This window comes from Chelonia mydas, chromosome 13, assembly GCF_015237465.2.
Source record: "Chelonia mydas isolate rCheMyd1 chromosome 13, rCheMyd1.pri.v2, whole genome shotgun sequence".
NCBI classification, from domain to species: Eukaryota; Metazoa; Chordata; order Testudines; family Cheloniidae; genus Chelonia; species Chelonia mydas.
The window spans coordinates 20,335,221-20,350,976 of record NC_051253.2 but is presented as its reverse complement, the minus strand read 5'-3'; the positions used below and the strand labels follow the sequence as shown (position 1 = coordinate 20,350,976).

General features: G+C 44.4%; 3 protein-coding genes across 6 annotated transcripts in view; 1 reads left to right on the top strand and 2 right to left on the bottom strand.

Moving 5' to 3' along the window:
• The window catches only part of DBNDD2 (dysbindin domain containing 2), a 55,841-nt gene extending 46,638 nt beyond the window's left edge, over positions 1-9,203 (bottom strand). The window contains exons 1-2 of the mRNA XM_043527466.1: positions 9,140-9,203; positions 8,208-8,275 (exon numbers count right to left, since the gene is read on the bottom strand). Coding sequence (XP_043383401.1) covers positions 8,208-8,220 — 13 coding nt within the window. The 5' untranslated portion in view covers positions 8,221-8,275; positions 9,140-9,203. The remainder of the gene's footprint in view (positions 1-8,207; positions 8,276-9,139) is intronic.
• The window catches only part of SYS1 (SYS1 golgi trafficking protein), a 51,768-nt gene extending 40,935 nt beyond the window's left edge, over positions 1-10,833 (bottom strand). Inside the window, exons 1-4 of one of the 4 annotated variants that reach the window (XM_027819561.3) lie at positions 10,696-10,833; positions 9,140-9,383; positions 8,208-8,275; positions 4,689-6,356 (exon numbers count right to left, since the gene is read on the bottom strand). In XM_027819561.3, the coding sequence (XP_027675362.1) occupies positions 6,116-6,356; positions 8,208-8,275; positions 9,140-9,301 (471 nt within the window). In that variant the 5' untranslated portion in view covers positions 9,302-9,383; positions 10,696-10,833 and the 3' untranslated portion in view covers positions 4,689-6,115. Of the gene's footprint in view, positions 1-4,688; positions 6,357-8,207; positions 8,276-9,139; positions 9,384-10,502 lie in introns of those variants that run through there. The other 3 variants (XM_027819563.3, XM_007057194.4, XM_043527467.1) reach the window with 3 other exon arrangements.
• A 341-nt stretch (positions 10,834-11,174) lies between these two features.
• SDC4 (syndecan 4) overlaps positions 11,175-15,756 on the top strand; it is a 32,757-nt gene continuing 28,175 nt past the window's right edge. The window contains exon 1 of the mRNA XM_037915262.2: positions 11,175-11,396. Coding sequence (XP_037771190.1) covers positions 11,373-11,396 — 24 coding nt within the window. The 5' untranslated portion in view covers positions 11,175-11,372. The remainder of the gene's footprint in view (positions 11,397-15,756) is intronic.

Sequence of the window (15,756 nt, the reverse complement as noted above, 5' to 3'; positions counted from 1 at the left end):
TATTGTATAACCTAAACCTGTCAAATTGGAAATCATTTGTCCTGCTTTCTTGGTCTATAGCACAGTCACTCCCTGTCTCTTCTTGCGCAGCCCAGATAGTTGTTCATGTCACGGCTTCAACACTGCCATTAAATATATTTTCAATACTAGGAGAGTCTTGCAAGTGATTTCAGGATATGTTGAAAAACTCAACTGTATTATTTGGCAGTTGAAAGCAGGGCACTAAGAACTATCTCCTGGACCCTAGATGCCCCACCTGGGCAAACAAGGGGGTCAAAGACAGTAATGTGCATCAATGCAGGCCTGCTCTTCCACACCTATTATAGCATTTCAAAGAGAACAGGAATTTCCAGAATGGATCAAACCCAAGGTCCATCTAGTCCGGTAACCTATCCCTTGACAGTACCAAATGCTTCAGAGGAAGGTACAAGAAATCTGCAGTAGGCAGATGTGGAATAATCTGTGCCCATTGAAGGTCTCAGCTTGATCCCTAATAGTTGGAGATTGGTTCAACGCCTTAGCATATTGTTTTATATCCTTTCCAAAACGTTTGTTAGCTTTAAGTATAACAACTAGGGATGCTCTTGTCATTGATATTACTCCAATCTGTTTCTGAATCTTGCGATTTACTTGGTCTCACCAACTTCCTGTGGCAATGAGTTCCACAGTTTAATTATGCGCTGGGTAAAAAGGTCTTTCCTTTGATCAGTTTTTAATTTTGCATCATTTAATGGTATTGAAGGTCCCCTTGTTTTTGTATTACGAGACAGGGAGAACAGAAGCTCCTGCTCTACTTTCTCTGTAGCGTTAATTGTATATACTTTTATTATGACACTCATGACCATTGAGCAGGGCACTCATTCCATTTTGAATAGCGGGAAGCAGCAGCTCGCATTGTACAGTATGGATGAGTTGCACAGTTCTGAGGATTCCCATTACCACAGTAGGGAAGAAATTGTTAGTTATCCCAAATGAGAAGCCTGTGTTTATGGTTAGTCTCTCTCACATCCACAGATTGGTTCAAACCAGCAAGTATGAATTAGAAACAATAGGTATAAAGGTTCTAACAACATTTGCAAATCTGGGAACATGTTTTAGAGTATGAACAATGACTTTAGTGGGCCACTCAGCGAGGCACTGCTGGCCCTTGGGATTTAGCCAAGTATATTACAGGCATGTACGCAAGCTTCTCCTTCAGCAAGGAACATCTTTTGGTCTTTCTGCTGATACTGCAGACAAGAGGTCCATTAGTGCCACCCTTGACAAGTCAAGTTCCTTCCTGTGTAACTTCTTGCACTCTGCCTGCTGCCCGAGTTACTATTTACCAACCTGCTCACCACAGCACTGCTAAGCAACCCTGCTCTCATTTTCAGCAGGGAGGGAGTCCTCTACAAAATTAATGAAGTGGCAGCTCCCAAGAAATCTTAAACAGCTCAGGGGAGGAGAAGCAGGTATTTAAACTCCACTTCCAAGTGGGGCATTCAGAGATTTTGCTGATGAGGAAGACATTAATAACACACTCTTAATGGTGGCATATGGATTTCAGGGAGACAAACATCTCTGGCACTGGGCACAATGGTAGCTGGCAGGTGAAGCGGTTAACAAGGATCATTGTAGGATTAGATGAACTAATCTCAACTCTATATTCAGCTTGGTTCTACTTTCTGCTCTGATACAAAATGCAGTACAGACTGTGGCTTCATTCCATTCTCTCCTCTCCCCACTATCAGTGTCCCTGCCTATTCCCTACACATTCTCCTGTGCGGGAAAGCTGGAGTAGCTGGACAGTGCCAACGGCCAAGGTAGAGACTGCTTTGTGGCCACACCTATTTAATTCTGCTTTAAAGGAAGCAATAGTATGGTTTAGAGTAGATAATTATCTCATGCTTTAACAGGCTTCCTCTTCTTAGCTGCTTTAACAGATCGGTATCTTTCCAAATGTTAAACTTTCAAGCTTTTAAACAGTTCTAGAAGACAGAATGATGTCTTAACAATAAGTACTCTCTGCAAAGCCTCCTTCCTGCCAAACCTTACAGAGCCTGGATTAAAATATCCAGTTTGCTGACACTACTGCAACCACCAAAAGGGAGCAGGTGTTGGAGAAAATCTCCCTGGGAGCAAAACCCCTCAGCTCCAATGTACAAAAGAAAAGGTTCATTAAGAAATAGACCATCTACCATTGCTCTGGTGTGGAGTTGTAAAAGTTCCAAAGCCAAAGAACTGCTGAGAATTCATCAACTATGCGTAAGTGAAAATTAGGCTTTAGAACATGGGAGTGGAGGGTCTCAGAGTTTCCAACTCAATTTTTGATTTAAAAAGACTCTGCTCCCCTCAACCAAGGACAGATAGGCACTGAATTTTCCTATAAAAGGCACTGACGTATAGTATAAATTCAAGTGCTCAGAGGCAAAGAATCCAGACCTGTCAACAAACATATTTCAAATCCCACTTTACAGCATTCCATACCAATGCAGCATGGTCTAGTCCAGCAGTTCTCAAACTTCATTGCACTGCAACCCCCTTCTGACAACAAAAATTACATGACACCCCCCCTCCCGGGGGACAGGGGGAAGAGGAAGGCAAAGCCGAAGCCCCACTGCCCTGAGCTGAAGCCCTCAAGTTTTGGCTTCTGGGGCCTGGGCTTCAGCTTTAATCCCGGGCCTCAGCAAGTCTAATGCTGGCCCTGGTAATCCTATTAAAATGGGTCCCCGGACCACTCTGGAGTCCCAACCCACAATCTGAGAATTGCTGGTCTAGTCCATAAAGAGATAAGTGGTACTGTTTCCAGATAAGAACGAGAATGGGAAACATAACAGTAACACTTAGATCAGGTGGTCTCACAAATATGTATCTGTAGCCAGCAGCTCTTTCCTCTTTAATGAGTGGGACTACTGCAGCCCTCCATTGCTTCTCCCTTATATCTATTCTAGTCAAGGAGGCTCTGATATTTTCCTCAAGAAGATCGACTGTTAAAAATGTGATTGAGAGCCATTGTGAAGTCACTCTCCTGGCAGCATGTTACCGACCCACTAATCAAACCTACAAGACCCTGCAGTTCTTTGTGCATATGGGACTCAGCCTTCCCTCATACTAGTACTGACAGAAAGGAGACATTAGGTTGAATATCACAAACAGCCTTTCATCTAGAGGCTCACTTGGATGTGGACTGTCCCAAATTACCAATATTCTAAGAGTGGAAAGATAGTTTATTCATCCTAGATCTGAACTAATAACTATGGTTTAATGAGATTACTACTGAAGTTGGGGTCACATATATGCAGCAGGCTCTTCACAAACTGTATGGGATAATGTACACTGGAGAAAATTGTAACAGATCATTCTGGTTACATGCTTCAGCCCTGAAACCACTACGAATGGGATTAGAATTGTTCTGAACATATGCCAGGTCAGCTGAGCCTGCAGTGATGGTGTTTAATAAGGCTACAGCAAAGGTTCCCATACTGTGGTCCGTTCAGCAGTTGCTGGTGGTCTTCAGAGCGTATGGTCACATAGTGCTAGCATTTCTTATTTTCAGCTGCTAAACTGCAATAGGAGATATTTTTAGCTATTACATATTGTACTGATATTAGATTTCCCTGTAAGCAAGTACAGTATTATGATGTCATCATATTCAGAGGGGAAATTCATCCTCCTGTGAATGAGAAGGGAGGTGGCTGGGAGATAGTCTCTCTTCATATGTTATCTACACTAAAAAGTTTGACAACCCAAGGCTACAGCATTGTCTGTTCCAATCTGCATCTGGGCACTTACCTTCCTTTCTAGGAGAGGAAACAGTGCCACCTCCTGGAAGAAATGGTAATTCACACCCAGGATTGAACATGCCTAAAGGAACAGACACATCCCTAAACAGACCCGGAAGGAGTAGAATTTTGGCCTAGGTAAAACAGGATAAGGGGGATTAAGGCTGGTTAGCTACCGCAGTGTTGCACTGTAAACAGCAGGAAAAGGCCTTCTAAAGAGCTCTTTGCTCTATTTAGGAAAAAACTGCCTAAACTATTTCCTCGGGAAAGACTGCTGTACCACAATTGTTTTGCATATTCCCTTCCTCCTTTCTTTCCTAGGATCATTTAATGGAAACAGATTCTTGGTTTCCTAAATCAGAATGCATTACAAGCCTTTCCAAATAACTCCAAATAGAAGATTCTGACTTTACTGGAGCAGCAGGGAGCAGTTGAACTCTGAGGAAACTAGGACCCTGTCATCGTACAAATGCTTCCCCTCCCTATGCCCCCAAAGTAGTAAGGAGAAAAATATAAATTAGCAGAATTGTGCTTAAACAGAAACAGTTTGTGTTCTCCAGACAGCATTCAATCAAGGTCCAATAGGATAGGCTCAAGTCTCACATTGTCCCTACTCACACAGTACAGATGAAAATCAAGAGACAGCAGCCCGCAGAATGCCATGATGCTCTGCTCATGAAATCAGCAGCATTCTGTTCACTGATAGTACAGAGAGATTCTCTCCACTCCGTAATACCTCAGGAGAGTTTCAAACAAATATTTTATCCTGGATGAAAACACTTTATATGAACATATGAGATGAACAGTTGAAATTTGGCTTTGAAATTAACAAAATAACAAAATCAAGAGACCCATTTTAGAGAGAGTTTATCAAACTCTGCGTCAAATCATCCCAGCAATTCCAATTCTTTACAAACTGCACATTAATTTAGCAAATATAATTTATTCAAACTAATAATGTTCACCAATATTAATGTACAAAGGAAGGAGATTGGCAGCAGCAAGCCACACAGGAAAAAAGGAATTTCAACGTTAAAATCATAGTTTGTCACTAAATTAGAATGACACACAGACAGCACAGACTTAACATCCCTTAGAGGAAACTACACAACTAGAGGTAAGTCTGACCACTTGGAATGCAGGACTCTAGGAAACCATTTGGCCTACTCCTTTCATTGGGAATACTGGGGTCGGTGCCTTATGAGAAGGGAGGTTCTATTTAAATTGCCTATCAGTCAAAGGCACCATCTCGTTAATAAAATAAGAGACAAATAACAGTCCCAAGTATGGCGTCCTGCAGCAAGTCCACCTACCAATTTTGGAAACCAGTCTTTGGTGGCAGCCTTCAGGCAGGAGTAAGTACTGGAAGCTGATGATTGGTAGGAAGACGCAGGTTACTACAGAGTGGGAATAATGAAATGGTGCTTGTAACACACAGCAGAAAGCTCCCCTCAACCAACTCAACGTAAGATTCAACGTTTGGTGAATGTTATGGCCAACCCTCCATGCAAGATGAGAATAAACTGATTCATGTTCACTGGCTCCTGGATTGTGGTGTTTAACATTCATTGTGGGAAGTTTTACAAACCCTAGAAAGTGACCATTGGTGTTCCCTTCTGGCCAGACCTTACTCCATTGCTGTGATGTGGACATTCATTGCGTAGCTCAAAGTGCTCAGCTCACCAGAAGGCTTGTAACACACTGAAGGCAACTTAATACCATTTTTCCTATTTTGTTAAAAAAGTGTCTTCAATCCAGCAACATATGTTGCCTTACACCTACTCTAGGAACTAAACACAGGAACAATAACCAAGCCCATATGAGCGTACAGGCCTTATAGGTTCACAACTGGTGACTGAGACAAACACAATTATTTTTAATACTACATCAGTTTAGCTCCTTGATTTTAAAACAAAAACCAACCAAAGGAAAAATGCATTAGAAGATGTAAGAAGCAGCTCCTAGTCAATCCCTGTGCGTTTCTCCCAGAAGGTGTGATCATCCCAGCTCCAACGTGCACTCCAAAGACCTTGCACATGGGTTAAATTCCAGTTGCTTCTCATGCTCTAGGTTTTGTTGCCTGACTTTTTCCTGGGCCGTATCACTCGAATGAATAGTGAAAGGGCTCACATAGAATAGTCATGTTAAATGTCTTGTGTTATTAAAATAAAACTTCTGCTTTGTTCACTATCTTCTGGCAACAGCAGAGATCGTCACACTCATGCAGCCACCAAGATCTAAAAAAGTCCAAACAGACCTGCTGTGCTTATTTAATGAAGTTTTCTGACATTGATTTGTGTCACTGCCGAGGTGCTGGAAACGATGGCCTGATGCAACGCATCCCCAGAACAAGTTTATACGCTGGACTTGGGGACTGAATTCAATGGGATTTCTTTGAGTTCTGTTCTCATACAGAGATACTCCCCAATCACAGCCATGAGTGCGGTGCACACAACATGCACTAGCCACCATGTTAGAGCTGTGGGAAAATGTGCATTATAAATCCAGCAACCCAGCAAATGGAAAAAGTGAACTGTGACTGTGAAATCCAAACACTGCTTTCCTCGCCGGATAAAGTACAACAAGCCCAAAGCACTGCAAAAAGAAAGGAGAAACAGATGTAACTGTAACTATATGCAAACTGCCTTAAACTGGAGTGGCCACAGAGCGAGGAATCTAGCAGCAGCCACCAGGAATTATCTGTACTGATTATTTATCCATTAAAAATAAATCTTAACTGTTCTGAAGTCAGGACTATTCTGACCTTGCTCAATGTTACTGCAGTAAAACTTAAGTAGCTTGTAGAATTTTAATTATGTGATGGCAGAGGAATGAGCTTTTAGTTTAAAAATTCCTGGCTGGCTCTCTGCATTGTATCTACACTCTTTGGCCACTGGCTGAGACTAAATACTTTGCACCTTTTTAGCACCTTATAGATAAACAATTATTTACAAATATTAATTAATTTTCACAAAATACCTCAGGTACAGATTTTATCCCCAGCTAAAAGATGGGGAAACTGAGGCAGTGAGGTTAAATGACTTGTTGAGGGTTCAGAAGAATCAGCATCAGAGTCAGGATTAGAACTCAGGGGTTCCTCATTCCCAGTCCTGTGCTTAGACCTCCTAATTGCCAACTGTCCCATTCAGGAGTCATTATGGATAAATGGAAGGAATTCTCAGATCTCAGCCAACAAGAACAAGATACATTTGTTCTGCAACAACATAGTTCAAGTGACCTTAATGCACACACCTCTACCTAAAACAAAAGAACGATCAAGGAGACACTCAAATCACCAGGCCCAAATGACCTCCTGGCTGGCACCTTATGGGGCAAGATCCTTGCTACTGTGGGCTAGTTCTAGCACACAAGACATAATCAGACACAATACCAGCTGTCTGCTTGGACAGCTTGGCAAAGGGGCAGGGAATAGGAACAGCTTTTGAGAGCAGGACCAATGCAGAGTGATAAGAAACTTGTGCTAAGGAAAGAGGGCAATTGTTCCAGAGAGATGTAAAACTCTTCACAGGATGATGTGCCTGGGACTGACGTATGAAGAAAGAATAGAGAGTGACTGGATGGCAAGGAAGGCTCAGGAGAAGATGACTGTCCTAAGGGGGCACTTTCCCCTAGAAGAGCATTTTAGTAAATTGGAATGGAGGAAATTGGGGATACAATATGCGCATAAATGTGTGATCTGGTTTTTACAGTTTTCATTTATAGCCCATCCTCCTATTTCACAACCTATTGTTTGTAGCTTTCACTTGTTGCATCATGTCTACCATTAGCCTGAAAGCTCTTCAAGCAGGGAACTTGTGGCTCTGTATGCTTTGTAAGTGTAGGATACCTAGCACACTGCAAGTGCTATGAACAAAAAAATAATAAAAACAGACTCTCTCACTGGGACAAATTTAACTTACAAAGCACCAGGCTCACACTGTGGATATGCAACAGAGGCACTTACATCATTTCCCTTCACACTGCAAGAAACACAATTTCCCACAGAGTTTGCAAGGTTCACCAGACTCAGATATCACGTTTCAGGCGGAGTAAGAGGCTTCGGCTAGTTCTGAACCCAGTCCACATTCCTACCATCAGCACAGTATGAGCCTCATCCAGAGCAGGGTAACAAGCTGTGTTGTTAGCATGTTAGCTACTGTGTACTAATACATTTGAAAAGTCTAGCATAGACAAGGCAGCAGGGTAGACTTTAACATGTGCTAAACTTGTTGAGTTAAAGCCTAGATTCCCTGCTGTGTTAAAGGCAGTATGTCTTGTATACAGTCAGTAGCCTTTACAAGGTGTTAGCTAGCACACGCTAACATCACAGCTTTAAATTCTAATTTCAAGACAATGATGGCTAATCCCAGATAGAAGATGTCCAGTCCCAGTATGGATAAACAGAAGCTCAAAATCTCACAACTGATCACTGGAGAGCTGACTTACCAGGTGAGTGCATTGAGGATGAAAGCAATCATGGAAAGTCTTCCAGGTGGGGTAGAGAATCCCAAGATCTATATAGGGTTATAAATAAGACAGACACCCAAATAAATTCAAAATTGCTTTAGCTAGGACCCTACTCAACTCAGGCTCTTCCCAGTGGCCCAGTTCCATTTTATTTGCTACCTACAAAGCTCACAAACTAATATTTCTAGATTTTAAAAAACAACAAAAAAGTCAAAGATAGGAAAATAAAATGTTTTTGTTGTTGCTAAGTTGTGGATTTGTATTTATAAGGTTAACTCCACCTGGGTATCTGGGAATTTTAGAGCTTGTATGTCAAAACACACAAGGGAGAAATTCACCCTGGATGGAACTGCACTGACTTCAGTAAACTTATTTCAGGGCTGAGTTTGGCCCTGTAGGTCTAAGGAGGGTCTGGAGAACAACAATGATAAGACTAGATCCCATCTCTGCAACAAAGCTCTCGTTAGGTTTCAGAGCAGGGATCTCTCTTATGAGAATTCCCATGATTGTTGCATGTGATAACTAAATGTAAAATCTCAGTTGCTCTCTGAGATACTGACTCTTCTGGAGCACACAGAGCACGTGAGGTTTGAGTTGTGGAAGCACTGTCAGCGTGCGCACAGCAAATAGAAATGCTGTATGGATTGCTGTGGTCCTCTTTCTAGCAACGGTACTGCCAGAAGATTAGGTCTGAAGCCACAATCAGCAGCTAAATATTTTCATGCATGAATTTTTTGTTAGACTGAACCCAGATTTCCACTGTGGAATCACCCTAATTCTGTGCTCAGTGGTGCAGGAGACTCAAGATCCAAAGTGGTCTGAGGACTCCGCATTTCCAAGTAAGACTGCAGTGTTTTAGTCTCTGAATTTGTGAGACCTTCTCCATGCTCGAGCTAAGGAAAAACTCTTACCTCATAATTGAAAATCTGGTCAAGAGAAGGGCTATTCTGCACCAGGCTATCGACCAGAGCTAGCCAGAGCCCCAAGGAGCTGTAATAGACTGCCTGCATGAGGACAATCTGCGTCAGAATGAGGACAGGGTCCCAGACATAGCTACGGAACTGTCCTGCCATTCCCACGGCAGCTCACACACAACCAGGGGAAAGCTGATGCACATCTGCCGCAAAAGGAGACACTGGGTGATTTCCTCAGCACCTAGAAGAGAAGGGCAGGGGTAATGCCAACAGCAGCGTCCAGCTCACTCCCTCGGCCCAGCCACACAGGCACCCATCTGAGCCTAGCCCCAAGGAGTCTCCGCTATGACACGGAGTCAGCCCCCCTTCCCCAGCATCTCCCTCAGCTCATGAACCCTCCCCCTCCAACCAGCCCAGAACATCTCCTCCCCTCCTCCAACCCCCCCAAGCATCTTCCTCATCAACTCCTCCCGCGCCCCCCCCGATCTCCCTCAGCTCACGAACCTCTCCTCGAACCCCCACAACCATCTCCTCCCCTCCCCCCTGCATCTTCCTCAGCTCACGAACCCTCCCCCGCCAACCCGCCCGGAGCATCTCCCTCAGCTCACCAACCCTTCCCCCCTCCAACCCACCCAGAACATCTCCTGCCCTCCCTCCAACCCCCCCACCCGCCCCAGCATCTCCTCCTCCAACCCCCACAACCCTCTTCTCCCCTCCCCCCTGCATCTTCCTCAGCTCACGAACCCTCCCCCGCCAACCCGCCCGGAGCATCTCCCTCAGCTCACCAACCCTTCCCCCCTCCAACCCACCCAGAACATCTCCTGCCCTCCCTCCAACCCCCCCACCCGCCCCAGCATCTCCTCCTCCAACCCCCACAACCCTCTTCTCCCCTCCCCCCTGCATCTTCCTCAGCTCATGAGCCCTCCCCCCCCAATCCGCCTTAGCATCTCCTCTTCCAACCCCCGAAAGCATCTTCCTCATCAATTCCTCCCGCCCCCCCATCTCCCTCAGCTCACGAACCCTCCCCCACCAGCATCTCCCTCAGCTCACGAACCCTCCCCCCCTCCAAGCATCTTCCTCATCAACTCCTCCCGCCCCCGCCCCGATCTCCCTCAGCTCACGAACCCTCCCCCGCCAACATCTCTCTCAGCTCACGAACCCTCCCCCCCCCCAAGCATCTTCCTCATCAACTCCTCCCGCCCCCCCATCTCTCTCAGCTCACGAACCCTCCCCCCCTCCAAGCATCTTCCTCATCAACTCCTCCCGCCCCCCCCATCTCTCTCAGCTCACGAACCCTCCCCCGCCAGCATCTCTCTCAGCTCACGAACCCTCCCCCCCTCCAGTCTCCCATCGCACTCACGAGCCGCAGCTTCCGATTCCCGACCCAACCCCACCCGGAAAAAGTCCCCCGGCTCAGCCCCGCGCGACGCTCTGGCTCACTCGGGACGAGACAGCACAGGCCACCTCACAGCCAGGCCGGGCTCGGCTTAACAGCACGGACCACGGAGGCCGCAACGCTCGCCTAGAGCGGCACCAACATCTCGGCCAGTTACCATAGAAAAAGCGCCCGACGCCTAGAGCAGCATCACCGGGACCGGATTTCCGGAAATACCACGGAGACGGCGCTCGGGCCTAGAGGGGCCTCTCCGACCAGGCAGCCGCGGCGCATGGGCAGCAGCGTACAGTGCTCGGCGCCCTCTCAAGGGATCGGGAAACCGGTGACCTCTGACCTCGTCAGGGCTGTGTACGAAATGAGGCGTGACCTTGTGAACTTTGGCTCCGGTGCGGCTCCGCTGGGCACGGTGGTGTGACCTCTGACCCCGGCTGCCGATCAGGCCTGGGCTCACTTTGACACTCTGCAGGAGGAGGATGGCGGCCTTCTGACCTCACCTGCCTAGCCCAGGTGCTGCCAACATGAGGGACATGGGGTATCTTAGTGATGTCCTGGCTGTTGACCCGGACAAGGCTCCCCAGGATCAGAAGGTGGAACTGAGGGGTAGAATCAAGGGGAAATGACCTCGCTGGTAACATGATTAGGGTCAAACAAATGATGACCTACAAGTTAGCAGCCTTGGTAGACCAACGGCTTCGTAGAGTCCAAGGCCAGAAGGGCCTACTGTGATCATCTTTGACCTCCTGTATAACACAGACCATAGAACTTCCCCAAAATAATTCCTAGAGCAATACCGTTTAGAAAAAACTTCCAATCTTGATTTAAAAATTGTCAGCAATGGAGAATCCACCACCATGCTCAGTAAGTTGTCCCATTGGTTAATTACTCTCACTGTCTTATTTTGTCTAGCTTCAATTTCTAGCTATTACATCTTGTTATACCTTTTTCTGCCAGACTGAAGAACCCATTATTAAATATTTGTTCCCCATGTAGGTACTTACAGGCTGTGATCAAGTCACCCCTTGACCATCTCTGTTAAACTAACTAGATTGAGCTCCTTGAATCTATCATTGTTGGCACATTTTCTAATCCTTTAATCATTCTCAAGGCTTTTTTCTGAACCCTCTCCAGTTCATCAACAGCATTCTTAAATTGTGGACACCAGAACTGGACCCAGTATTCCAGCAGTGGTTGTACCAGTGCCAAATGCAGAGGTAAAATAACCTCTCTTTGCCTACTTGAGATTCCCCTATTTATGCATTCAAGGATCACATTAATCCTTTCGACTACTGGGAGCTCATGTTCAGTTGATTATCCATCACAACCCCCAAATCTTTTTTCAAAATTGCTGCTTCCCAGATACATCTTTGTTCCTAGATGTATACATTTATATTCATCCATATTAAGACACATATTGTTTGTTTGTGCCACGTGATCCAGATTGTTCTGTATCAGCAACCTGTCCTCTTCATTATTTGCTGCTCCCCCAATTTTTGTGTCATCTGCCATCTTTTTCAGAGATGATTTTATGTTTTCTTCTAGGTCAGTGATAAAAATATTAAATAGCATACAGGCACAAACTGATCCCTGTGGGACCACACTAGAAACACAGCTACTTGATGATTTCCCCATTTACAATTACATTTTGAGACCTATCATTTAGCCAGCTTTTAATCCATTTAATGTGTGCCATATTAATTTTGTATTGTTCTAGTTTTTTTTAATCAAAAGGTGATACTGTACCAGGGTGATAATGGACAGCAAGTTAGATATAAATACAAGTTTAAAAGGCAAGTACAATTTCTGTATGCATTCACAGAGGCATTCTGTCACAAGGCAAAGTGGACAAGGCAGCCCCTCTCCTTACTGATGGAAGACCAGACCTGGACTATTGATTCAGTTCTGGTCACCTTGTTACCAGAGATATAGACAAACTGGAGGTTGTTTGAAGAACCGTTACAAAAACGATCAGGGAGCTGGAGGGCTAACAGGAGACAGATGGGACATGGTGACAAAATAACTGTCTGCAAGATCTGAAGGGAAAAACAATGAGGGAGGTAAACTGTTCCATGTGTTACACTGGGTTATAACTAAGATTAATAACATGGAATTAAGAAAGGGAAAATTGAGGCTGAATTTCAGGGAAATCTTCTGTCAATGAGATGTATCAGACTGTGGAACAGTTTCCCAAGGAAATGTGGGAATTTTCCTCACTTTGGACATTTTAAACAATTCAGTTTTCCAGAAATGTTTGCTTATACTTGGGGCTGAATTTCTGACCAGAGAGCTATGGAGCTATTTGTCTTGGTGCACTACTGCCAGGTAGTCACTAGGTGGCAGTTATCTTTTGTTATGTATTTGGTGGTTTGGTTTCAATAAAGCAAGTTTTCCTTAAAGGTGACTGACACATACTGTGTGTGTGTACATATATATCTATATCATCTAATGATTTAGATATCTTGAGGGACTATAGATGTAGAATTCCATGCTGATCTGAATGGCCCAAAATAACCAAACTGAGGAGGGGTACTGCACACATTTTAATGTCAAATCTTGATTTTGTGCTGGATTTGTGATCTACAATACTCAGAGCTGTCTTGGATGACATAGTATTCCATCATGCTCTCTACTGATGGCATCCCATCCGCCAGGTAATTCTGCTGAGCCAATCTATGTGGGAAGGTAAATGCTATATTTTGGTTTAGAATATTGTCCCCATTATAGTTAAGATCCTAGTCTCACCCTCTCCATTCTGGGGTTTGATTCTTAAGGCTTGTTTTGATCATCTTCCACATTCCAAAAGTTCATTTGGAAGCTGTCATCAGACCTGGGTAGTCACTGCCCTGCATATGATGATTGAGGGGACCTGGCAGCTTCCTCCCACTACCCTCGCTATCCTCAGTGTTTGGGTAAATATGGCCTTTAAGAATTTATACCGGGTTTACTGTGAAATGTTAAATGGAGATATATAGCAGTTACTTGAAGCTTCCTGGCTTTTCATTATTTATTGCTGGTAGTGCCCAAGAAGTGGGCACTACCAGTGGGGAATTCCAACAGGAACTTTCTAAACAGAAATAAGTCACAATTCCTGCTCAAGTACCTGCCACTCTAAAGTATGACAAAAGAACAGACAGAGATTAGAAGAAAGGGGTACAACATATATGTAGGTCCAGTTTGTGCTTGACTGCACCTAGGAGTAGATAGTATATGTCCATTAGATTCCCCATAGGCATCGCAGCAGAAATGGGTGTTCAGCAAGGACTTAAATACAAGGAGCCTCATGAGAGAGGGTGTACCAAGCATTCAAGGCAGTATGGAATACTGGATTTTCCTAGGGAAGGTGATTTACTCCCGATGGGAAATTCCCCAGTTAAATTTGTTTTTCTCTGGTCAGGTGAGTGACCTAGTTTTTCCAGGTTTCAGAGTAACAGCCGTGTTAGTCTGTATTCGCAAAAAGAAAAGGAGGACTTGTGGCACCTTAGAGACTAACCAATTTATTTGAGCATGAGCTTTCGTGAGCTACAGCTCACTTCATCGGATGCATCCGATGAAGTGAGCTGTAGCTCACGAAAGCTCATGCTCAAATAAATTGGTTAGTCTCTAAGGTGCCACAAGTCCTCCTTTTCTTTTTGCTAGTTTTTCCAGAGTTTTTTATTTGTCCTCTTCCTGAATAGCGTGATATTTATTTAAATAATATATTGAGCTGTCAGGCCAAAAGGAAACCTGGATGCTGTACATAAAAATAATTCAATAGTTCAATTATCCTACCCGTCACTATTTGTTCATTTCCTGTGGACCATGAGTAGTTAGTTCATTAGCTAATGCCCATCAGTGAGATGGTGGAGACACTTCAGGTTCTCTGTGGGACAGGGGAGAGGAAGAATCCCAGGTCTTTGCGGCATGTAGGAGGTAACAGAGGAATTCTAGGTCCAAGTGAGATGGAGAAGGATGAAGAAGGCCAGGTCTCTGTGGTGTGAGAAGGTCTTTGAGAGCGGGGGGAATGTTCCTGGTAATAAGAAATTAAGTTTCATTCTCTCTGGTAGATTCTCCCGTGACGCTTGGTTTTTCCCATTGACCCAGCTGGGAAGTTCCTTGTATAGTCTTGATGCTTGCCTTTCCTTCACCATTCTGGGTAACGTCACTGCAATGATGCAAGCTCAGCTCTTGACAAGTTTCCGCCCTCAGAAGCCAGCTGCTTCCCTCCTCCCTCAGAAAGGCTTGTGCAAGGAAGAGGAAGCTCTTTATGACTGCACCATTTTCAAAAACCTGGCTCAGTGCCCTTGATATAGCTTGATTCTGATGTAATTTCTAGATCTTACAAAATGACTGTGGGAAAGTCCCAGATTCTGACATGGAGTCTGACATAGTTTCTCTGCTGCCTGCATATCACAGAGAATTGAAAGCCACAGCACTGCCTCATTTAGTACTTTGTACACATTAGTTTTCAGTTTCTGGCTCTGCAGTACAGTGGGAACTGAAAGCCAACGGCTAGACTTTAACTTCCACTTCCTAATTTCGTTTTCAGTCTTTACAGACTGACTTTCCCTTTAATTACGCAGTTTTTAAGTACAAAATGAAGCACTCAAATACTATGATAGTGGTGACTTTAGAAATGCTTGTATAATAATAATCTCCCATCAATTCACTATAGAAAACCCAGCTAGAACTCTTAGCAACCAGCTCTCTGACTCAACTTGTGACATAAAACCATGTGATACTGTCTGAGATTTCTGAGAGTTACAGAATTTGAATCCCTGATAAATCACGAGACTTGCCTGGCTACTGGACAGTGGTTGAAGGAGCCAACCAAGCAGCAGTCACCTCGGAAGCAGAAGAGTACAGACTCCAGACACTTGCTCCCACTCTGTGTTAGGAGGATAACTCACTGTTACATTCTCTCCACATATTTGGAGAAAATGTCAGGGAACAGAAGGGAAAATGTGCACCTAATTTGCCCCCAGGATTTTAAGGAAGGATGAGGAGGACAAGTCCACAGAGAGGACTAATGTGAGCTTCAAAAGCAGAAATTTGGGGGGAAATTCACAATACATTTTAAATACTTTCTTTCTCCTAGCCCCAGCTAAAGGAGGAGGCAGCTTTCAGGGAATGTGGGTTGGGAGATAAGGCCACATAGAAACAATGCCACTTTCTGATGGGAGACAGTTATTTTCGCCTGAATCAAAATCCTTTATTTTCCTAAACAGCAGCCAGTTTTATGGTT